The sequence below is a fragment of the Giraffa tippelskirchi genome, chromosome X (assembly GCF_054371585.1).
Source record: "Giraffa tippelskirchi isolate mGirTip1 chromosome X, T2T-mGirTip1v1.2.pri, whole genome shotgun sequence".
NCBI classification, from domain to species: domain Eukaryota; kingdom Metazoa; phylum Chordata; class Mammalia; order Artiodactyla; family Giraffidae; genus Giraffa; species Giraffa tippelskirchi.
The window spans coordinates 94130474-94140371 of NC_137289.1; the positions used below are offsets into that span (position 1 = coordinate 94130474).

The following is a 9898-nucleotide window of genomic DNA, read 5'->3' on the forward strand; positions in this document are numbered from 1 at the left end:
GCCCGAGGAGAACTGATGGAACGCGGAGAGCCGCCTGGGTTCCGAAGAGGAGTGCTCGGCCCTGTGGTGCTTCACGCTGATTGGTTCAAGACTGACTGATAGGCCGGTGACGATTGACCAGGTTTTGGGGGCGCCTGCCTCGCATGGATTGGCCTATATGGGATTGATGGAAGACAGCCAGCCTCCGAGGATACGGGTGATTAGGTCCTGCTTTCTGCTGATTGGCTACCGAGCGACTCCTAGACAGCTGCCAAAACCCCAACGGTAGACAGCTGCCAAAACCCCAACGGGGCGGTGCCAAACTCCACACAGCTCAGCGGAAGCAAGACTTCTATAGAAGTACACAAGCATACCAGCCCGCAGGGAGGAGGTCTGGGTACTGCGTAGGCGGGCAGGGTAACTGTGTAGTGATTGGCTGGAAAGACGAATTTAGAACGGAGCAGCTGCCAGACATACGAAAGTGTGTGCTGAGTGGCGGAAACTAAATACCTACGGAGGCGGGGTCGACCTGTAACCAGTTACAAACAGGCGGAACCTGGCTTTGCATGGATTGGTGGAAGCTGGACTCAACCTAGAATACAGACCAGACTAGGGAGGGCGGGGTCAGCCCTACGCCCATTGCTGGAAGCTGGAACTACTTAGCAGCTGGGGCAAGGCCAAGGTTAAGCCTAGATGGGCGTGAGCGTAATTTAAGGTACCCGAGGAACGGCTCCAAAATCACTGCAGATGGTGACTGCAGCCATGAAATTAAAAGACGCTTACTCCTTGGAAGGAGTGGCTCAGATGGTAAAGCGTCTGCCTACAATGCGGGAGACCTGAGTTCAATCCCTCGGTTGGGAAGATCTCCTGGAGAAGGAAATAGCAACCCACTCCAGTAGTCTTGCCTGGAAAATCTCATGGACAGAGGATCCTGGCAGGCTACAGTCCATGGGGTCACCAAGAGTTGGACACGACTGAGTGACTTCACTTTCACTTTTCCTTGGAAGGAAAGTTATGACCAACCTAGACAGCATATTAAAAAGCAGAGACATTATTTTGCCAACAAAGGTCCATCTAGTCAAGGCTATGGTTTTTCCAGTGGTCATGTATGGATGTGAGAGGTGGACTATAAAGAAAGCTGAGAGCTGAAGAATTGATCCTTTTGAACTGTGGTGTTGGAGAAGACTCTTGAGAGTCCCTTGGACTGCAAGGAGATCCAACCAGTCCATCCTAAAGGAGATCAGTCCTGGGTGTTCATTGGAAGGATTGATGTTGAAGCTGAAACTCCAATACTTTGGCCACCTGATGGGAAGAGCTGACTCATTGGAAAAGACCCTGATGCTGGGAAAGATTGAGGGCAGGAGAAGGGGATGACAGAGAATGAGATGGCTGGATGGCATCATCAACTCGATGGACTTGGGTTTGGGTGGACTCAGGGAGTTGGTGATGGACAGGGAGGCCTGGTGTGCTGTGGTTCATGGGGTCGCAAAGAGTCGGACACGACTGAGTGACAACTGAACTGAACTGAGGAACGATTGGGGTGTGGGAAAAAGGTAAACCTTCTGGCCAGGAGTGAAAGGCTGAATTGCTTTGGGGAACAAACCTCCACCATGAATCGGCCCCTTCTCTGGTAATTCAGAGTAGTGTACATGAAAAGAAATAGAAGGGTCAGGTGGGGGCCCAGGTTGCCAAGGCAACGGTAGAGAGGGCACAGAAGAAAGTCAAATGGCAGGACTTCAGTGGTGCATTAATGGTCCCACACAGATCCGATCTCTGGGCTTCCTAGTACTTTGTGCTTTAGAAACAGGGCACTTTAGCAAACAGTAGGGGTTAAGGGGGGAAAGAAGGGCCGTGTGACTCAAAGACATTCAGGCTCTTTAATGTCAGGGGAGGTAGGAAGAAGTCAGTGCTGAGTCTCTGGGAAATTCTGCAGACCTTGTAGCTCTCTAAGCCCCTGAAAAAGAGAACATCAAAGACTGGGTACAGGCCCCATCCCAGGCTTGCTCGGAATTCTCTTCCCTCTGAGCCAGCCTGGCTCCAGTTTGACTCCAGAATAGAGGAAAATATGGTCCTTCCCATCTCTGGCTCTCTCTCCTTCTCAGGTCACCACCCTAAACATTTGAAGATAAGAGTCTGGGAATGTAGTGAGCTGCTCTCACCTCTAGCAACATGTGGATATGGGCCTTGATATTCATGGAGTCCTTGGTGAGGTTGTTGCTGAGCCTGGAGAAAAGAAACAAGAAAGTTGAAGTGGGCCCCACTTATGGTCAGGAGAATGATGCTTCTTCATCACTTCAAGAACTACCTACATTCTGCATGACTTCCACATGGTAGGTGGTAGGACATCCTACTACCTGAGCTGCTCCTATGCAGAGATGCCTGGCTGCCATCTGGACTGCACTGATTCAGAGACATTTATTGAGTGCCTACTCTACACCAGGTCGTTTTAGGTACTGGGAGATAGCAGCAAACACAGCAAACAAAAATCCTGGCCTTGTGGAACTCAAATTCTCATTATGGGGGACAAATGATGAGAATAAAATATGGAGTATGTCAGATGGTTATAAGTACAATGAAAAAATTAAATGTCAAGAGAGGATAATGAGTGCAAGAGTGGGGGCTGTAATTCTAATTAGAGTGCTTAGGGATGGCTTCACTGAGAAGCACGTTTGAATAAAGACTTAAAATGAAGAAGCGAATGTGTAGCTAGATGGAGGATGAGTGTTCCAGACTCAAGGGGCAGCAAATGCAGAGGCTCTGAGGTGGGAGTGCACCTGGCATGTCTGAGGTACAGCAGAGAGACCAGCAGGACTGGAGAAGGATAGTGAAGGGGGGTTGTAGAAGGTGAGGTCACAGAGGTAAGCAGGGGAGAAAGACCATGTAAGACCTACCAGGCCATGGTAAGGACTCTGGCTTTTATTCTAAGTGAGATGGGAGCCAGAGGAGGATTGTGATCAGAGAAGGGATGTGAAATCACTAGGGTTTAAGAGTATCCATCTGGCTGCTATGTGGAGAACTGACTGGGGATAAGGACAGCTAGTGTGGAAAAGGAAGTCCAGTGAGGAGGCTACTGAAGTAGTCCAGGTGAGAGAGGCAGACTCAGACCACAGTGGCAGCAGTTGAGGTGATGAGAAATGACTAGATTTGCGATTCATTTTGAAGGTAAAGTCAACAGGATTTACCAAAGGAGGGTGTTGGGTGTGAGAGAGAGAACTCAAGGAAGACACCAAGGCCTAAGTGACTGAGAAGCCGGAGCTGCCTGAAACCATGCCGGCTCTGGGCTGTTGAGTTACATGAAAGAAAAAAAGTGGAAGTGTTGGTTGGTCAGTCATGTCTGACTCTTTTGCAACCCCATGGACTGGGGCTCACCAGGCTCCTCCATCCATGGAATTCTCCAGGCAAGAATACTGGAGTGGGTTGCCATTTACATGAACCAGTCACTATTTTCTCTCTATGTCAACTGGGACCAGACAAGTCTCACCCAAAGAATCCTAATTCACCCAAAGGATCAAGGAAGGCCTTTGAAGAATGAGTAAAACAGTAGGATAGTCTTTTCCACAAAAAGTCCAAAAGGCAGGAAAGAGCTTTTTAAGGAGTAGTCAGGAGGCCAGAGTGTTAGAAACTAAGCGAATGGTGGGAAGAAAAGTGGCACAAGTTAGGATCCAAGAGGTAGGTAGGGGACAGATCATGTAATCTTGATATTATGAGAGGAATATGGATTTTACTGTGTTGAGCTGTCAATGTAAGAGTCAGTTTCAGGGAAATGAAATACTGTTAAGAAAAGTAGAATGGGATGGGGAGGGAGGTGGGTGGGGGGTCCGGGAAGGGGAACACATGTAAACCCATGGCTGATTCATGTCAATGTATGGCAAAAACTATTACAATATTGTAAAGTAATTAGCCCCCAACTAAAATAAATAAATTTATAAAAAAAAAAAAAAAGTAAAAAAAAAAAAAAAGTAAAAAAAAAAAAAAGAAAAGTAGAAGGCAACGACAAAGGATGTTAAATTGGGAAAAAATAGTATGAACCCGTTTATATATCACTCTCTCTCAAAGTTGTATTTTCTTTCTTTCTTTTTTTTTTTCAAAGTTATATTTTCAGTCTAGCCCTCTCTCCCGAATTCCAGCTTTGGGAATTTTAACTACATCTTCAGAAAACTTACTTCAATGTTTAATGATCACCTCATACTTAACAGGTCCCAGGCTGAACTCCTGATTTTCCCCTCCAAATCTGCTCTCCCCTTATCTTCTCCATCTCATAAAAGGGCAATTCCATCCTTTGCTCAGCCGAAAACCTGGACTCCTTTTTCTCACACCCCACTTCCAATCAAGCATTCTATTTATAATTGCAACTGCTCCATCCCAAGCAATGTTTCTAGTCTCCAATCCTTGCTGTTCTCTGCACCACTGTCAACCTGTGACATACTACATCCTTTACTTATTTGTTTATTGTCTCCCCTGAATAGAATGTAAGCTGTGTGGGCCGAGATTTGGTCAGCTCTGCTCCCCCCTGTACTCTCAGGAACCAAAAAGTATGTGGCACATAGTATACACTCAGTGTATAAGCTTAGACTCTGAAAGGTTTCAGCACTTAAAAAAAAAAAAGGAGAAAAGTATAAAGTTCACCAAATGCTAGTTGTAACAAAAGGGATATGTTTAATTTATTGCTACTGATTTAATACGTAAGGCTGTGTTAACAGTCAAATGGTTATTCTATTTTTTCTGTAATCATGTCTACTTATGGGTGTGGATGTGTACTCCTTTCTGTGTTACCAGAAAGAATATATAGAGACCTGATCCTTCTACTCCTCAAACAGAGAAATAGACTAAAAACAGGAAGTACTGATAGGCCATTTTGGTTACATAAAATAACCTGAAGGAAAGTTATTTAAAGTGTTTATCAAATAACCACATATTTTAAAGAAGAGAATGAGCTACACAGACTCAAATCTTCATCTCCTAGAAAGATTCAATTACTAGGGAGTCCTACTAATTATAATAAAGTGGTAAGAGATTCATGGGCTTCCCAGGTGGCACTAGTGGTAAAGAACCCGCCTGCCAATGTAGATTTAAGAGATGTGGGTTCAATCCCTGGGTCGGGAAGATCACCTGGAGGAGGGCATGGCAACCTACTCCAGTATTCTTGCCTGGAGAATTCCATGGATAGAGGAACCTGGCGGGCTACAGTCCATGAGGTTGCAGAGTCGGACACAACTGAAGCGACTTAACACAGTAAGGAATTCACATTTCTCATCACACTAATAGACCAGATCAATAAATCAGAAAAACCAAACAGGGGACAGGTAATGACAAATACCTCATTCTGGGGAAAGACATCAAGTCTCGGAAAATTAAAATCTATTTGAAAGGCTCAGGAATCCGGTGACATAACAAGGAAAGCTTTGTCATTAAAAAAAAAAAAAAAAAAAAAAAAAAGACTTGGTCTAAATGGCTACTGGTTCAGAACTATACTGGCCTATTAAAGCAGGCCCCTCAACCAAACTATTCACCAAATGATCTGATCACTAAGATTTAGAAATCTCCACAGGTCTGAGGCTCATTTGAGTTTATGAACACTGAAACCTCGAAAAGGTCTGAAAAGAGAAGAATTACTGAAACCTAAGGTAGGCAACTCTGGAAGAACTAAATGAGACATAAAGGGAAATATAACCTAGAAGGTAGAATTTTAGATCAGTAGTATTCACACTTGTGAGATGTTGTTAATCTAAGTGTATTTGCTCAGCGTCCCCTCACTCACTCCATCTGAGTGACTGAATGCTCACCATTCTCAGCAGTTCCTCTAATATGGCAGGCACACTGGTCCCCTTGCCAGGAATGCTCTTCTCTAGAGAGCACTATGGTTTGTTCACTCAACCAAGTAACTCAAATGTTGCTTCCTCTGGAAGGACTTCCCTAGCCACATTTCAGAAATCTCTCCACAATCACAATTCCCTTTCCCTGCCTAGAAGCTTTGGAGAAGGAAATGGCAACCCACTCCAGTGTTCTTGCCTGGAGAATCCCAGGGACGGCAGAGCCTGGTGGGCTGCCGCCTATGGGGTCACACAGAGTCGGACACGACTGAAGCGACTTAGCAGCAGCAGCAGCAGAAGCATAGGACCTTACACTCAGTCAGAGTTCATCCTTTATCCCCACATTACCTCCATCACCACCAACAGAGATCTACCAATACTTCAGTCTCCACTTAAATCTATTTCCAGCATATGCTTTGAAATTCATTCAACAAACACAGGGTGCCTTGTATATGCTATGTGCTATTCTAGTGACTTGAGATGTAGAGAAAATCTCTCCCTTTGCAAAGCTTATATCCTAATGGGAACAGGCAATGAACATTATAAAAAAGTAAATTACACAGTAAACATTAGGAGGTCATAAGTGCTAGGGCAAAAAAGAAAAAAGTAGAACAAGGGAGGGGAATCAGGAGTGCCAAGGGTTGCAATTTTCAAGTTAGGTTATAGGAAGTGACATTTAAGCATGACTTCAAGTGAATAAGGAGAAAGGAAGCCATGCAGGTATCAGGGGGGAAAGTGCTGTAGGCAGACAGAACAGTTACTGCAATTGTGCTGAGGTGGGATCACTCTGTGGGCATTTAAAGAAGCCTGTGAAGGTTAGTGCGGAGAAGGCAATGGCACCCCACTCCAGTACTCTTGCCTGGAGAATCCCAGGGATGGCGGAGCCTGGTGGGCTGCCGTCTATGGGGTCGCACAGAGTCAGACACGACTGAAGCGACTTAGCAGCAGCAGCAGTGAAGGTTAGTGTGATGAGAGCACAGTGAATGAGCAGGAAAATTAGCAGGAGGTGAAGTCAGAGGTAACTTGTTTTACTGTTACTGATTTACAGGCGGAGACCTCCAGGATCTGGTCAAAACTATGCTGATGTGTAACAGTTATAGGCCTTCTAGAATGTAAGCTTTCAAGGAATCCTTCTGTCTTGTTCATGCTGCCTCCCCAACACCAAGCACAGAGCCTGCCATACAGCAAATGCCCAATAAATTTTTGTGTGAGTGAACAATACAGAGACCATTTATGGAGTACTTATTATGTGCTACACTTGGGGCTAAGCTTTGCATCCCCACTGTCCTCTCCCCTAGAGAGAGGGGAAAGTGGTTCCTAGGAACCATCCCAGGTAGCCAGGGTGAAAGGGGGAAGAAGGATGTTACAAATGGTGGTGTTTTAGACAGTATCCTCATGCAATGGACTTACTCTGTTAGGAGACTGCTCTTACGATCAATGAACTTCAGAGCTTCTGCCAGTGTCAACTCCAGGAAAAAACCATATCCAAGGGCCACATAGATCCGTGAAGTGTCTGAGCTAAGAAAACAGTGGTGATAGGAAGTGGAGAAGTCCTTATCACTGTTTAGCATACCACACAGTTTAATATTTTTTTTACTCCCCACCCCCCACCTTCCCCAAACTGAAGGTCAGGGTGGGCAGAGAATTTGTCCTATTTTATTTACTGTCACATCTTCAGCACCGAGCAGTGTCTGGTTCATAGCAAATACTAACAAAAATATTTGTTGAATGAAGGAAAGGGGAAGCTGAACCCTGTGGGCTCAGAGGGGCAGGTAGACACTCACACCACTGTGTCAACGAAGAAGTTACAGCCCAAATCCACCTGCATATATAACTCCGAGTGATTAGCTTCCTGTGGGGCCAGGGAAAAAGAGGTAGGGGTCAGTAGTCAACTTTTAGGTCAAGTGACAGGTTTTGGTCTTGGATATCTCCTCTCTCTCCCCTCCTTTGCCCACAAAAATACAGTACCTAACCCTGGCATCTTTACCTGGAGTCGCTCAATGACATTTCTCAGTTGAAGGTATTTGGCCAGCTGCTCATATACCTTGTCGCGATGGTCCAGGACCTTTCTGATGGGACATGACAGGACAAGAGTAAAATAGTGACCAAGAGGAAACCCTGTCCTTCTTGGACTATCTCACATCATGACCCCCTGAGACTCTCCTGTCACCAGGGTCTAAACAGGAATTTTAGTGCAGAAGTCAAGGTTTGGACTCTGGGTCAGATTGCTTCGGTTTGAATCCAGGCTTTCCATTTTACTAGCTGTGTGACTTTGGCAAGTGAGTAACCTCTTTGGAACTCAATTTCCCCATCTTTAAAATAGGAATGACGAGTATTACTTCATAGAGTCATTAGGAGGATTAAATGAGTATTTACTATAAGGCATTTAGAATAGTGCCCGACAAACAGAAAGTTCTCTATATGCGTCAGCTCTTATTTATGAGTATTATTATTACACTCTACTCCCAATGCCTCCCTCCAATCAGAATTTGCCATTCTCACCCTAGAAAAAAATCCTCCGTCTCTTTTAGGATGCTCATAATCCTAGACCTAAACACTCTCCTTCCTGCTCAGATTAATAATGATAGTAATAATAATTTTTTATACTCATTGAGCCTCTAGTATCCAAGTTAAACCGTTTACAAGAACTGAATACACTGAAAACCCAAACCCACCGCCGTGAGGAAGGTTACATTAACTTCCCCATTTCGCAGATGAGGAAACTGAGGCACAGAGAGTGGAGGCAAAGTACGTGTTCACACGGAAAGCGAAATGGTCAAGCCAGGACTCGAACCTGAAAACTCCAGCTTCAGAACTCTAATTCTTAACCCTTTAGGGTCATCGGAAGTTGCACATGCGTGGACACAGGCTCCATTAAACCACCATGTCTCCCTCCTCACCCCACGTTGCACCCCGGCTATCGCCCCTCCTTCCTCCTCGAATGGCGCACGGGGCCGGGCTCTGAACGCCTCACCCACCAATCAGAATGCTAGGCCCTGACTTCCAACGCCCCGCTCACCACGTGGACCGCTCCAAGCGCTCCGCCCCCCGTTCTGTCACTTACTGCAGGTCCCGCTGCAGCACGTCAGAGATGAAAGCCTCGTAGCGCAGCACTTTCTCTGCCGTGGCCTCCACCGCCCGCCGTTTAGGGGGCGTCGCCATGATGGGCTCCTGAGGAATGGGGAGGGAGAAGACCACGTTGAAGACCACTGGTCTCAGTTTGGTCTTAAGCACAGTACAACTGCACCTTTTCAGCGTTGGCAGTTGGGTGGTCCGGCTTATGCCGAGGGTTCAGCCTTCCGCCCTCCCAGCTCTGGGACCCCATCACACAGGGACACCCAAGTCTCGCCGTTACCTGAGAGCCGCCGGCAAAAAGAACTATTAGTAAGAACCGTGGCTTCCGGGTGGCGCGGGTAAATGACGTATTGCGGGGGCGCTGGCCAACCAAATAACCAGGTGGGGTGAGGCGGTCCTGAACGGAAAAAAAACGCCGGAGAGAAGGAAAGGGCGGGGCTTTATGAAATCCGCTGATTATGGAAGGCTGCAGAGTGTGGGAACCTGACTGCACAACAAGCCTATGGGGATAGTGCACTGTTGCTGGGGGTGGGGTTTAATGGGATTTGGCGGGTTGCGGAGGAGGCGGGACGCACAGAGCGAGTAGAGCGTTTGGTATTTAAGTCAGAGCTTCAGAAGCAGTCGGGCAAGACAAGATTATGAATCTGGTCTGTAAAAAGGAAAGTACAGCCTTGCATCGCCCTGGATTTTGATTTTTCACAAGGGAAGCTTGGGTTTGACTTCCAATAATGGAAATAAATGTGAGCATTTAAAAAAACGTTTTGAAAAGGAGACAAATTTTCTGACATGCACCTTTGACGACTCCAGCTCTGTAGCCCACAGTCCATGACTGGGGTTCAAGCAGAGGTTGATAACGCACTATGTCTAATCACATCATTTAATTGGGGCATCAAATGGGGGGTTGCTGAAGTACTCTGCCCAAGATAGATTATCTTGTAGTTAGAAAGAGTTCCTATGTTTTTATTTAAATGTGTAAACTTTATTTATTTTTATGTACTCAAATTACTGAATGGATTTATTTCCTATGTTAGATT

General features: G+C 45.9%; 1 protein-coding gene across 1 annotated transcript; it reads right to left on the reverse strand.

Annotated features, from left to right (window-relative positions):
• Nucleotides 1–1842: 1842 nt before the first annotated feature.
• On the reverse strand, nt 1843–9200 carry UXT (ubiquitously expressed prefoldin like chaperone). Its single transcript, XM_081563528.1, has 7 exons — nt 9145–9200; nt 8854–8960; nt 7777–7858; nt 7574–7641; nt 7200–7307; nt 2139–2202; nt 1843–1933 (listed from the first exon to the last, which is right to left on the reverse strand). Exons 2-7 carry the CDS (start codon nt 8949–8951, stop codon nt 1883–1885), a joined length of 471 nt encoding a protein of 156 aa, XP_081419654.1. The 5' UTR covers nt 8952–8960; nt 9145–9200; the 3' UTR covers nt 1843–1882.
• Nucleotides 9201–9898: the final 698 nt, after the last annotated feature.

Bases quoted from the DNA above. Each gene is read 5' to 3' on its own strand.
- UXT (XM_081563528.1), bottom strand. From the start codon at position 8,951: ATGGCGACGCCCCCTAAACGGCGGGCGGTGGAGGCCACGGCAGAGAAA. The intron at 2,203-7,199 runs GTAAGTCCATTG...TCTTTTCTCCAG, and splicing joins AAGAGCAGTCTCCTAACAGA to GCTCAGCAACAACCTCACCA. The intron at 1,934-2,138 runs GTGAGAGCAGCT...TCTCTTTTTCAG, and splicing joins ATATCCACATGTTGCTAGAG to GGGCTTAGAGAGCTACAAGG.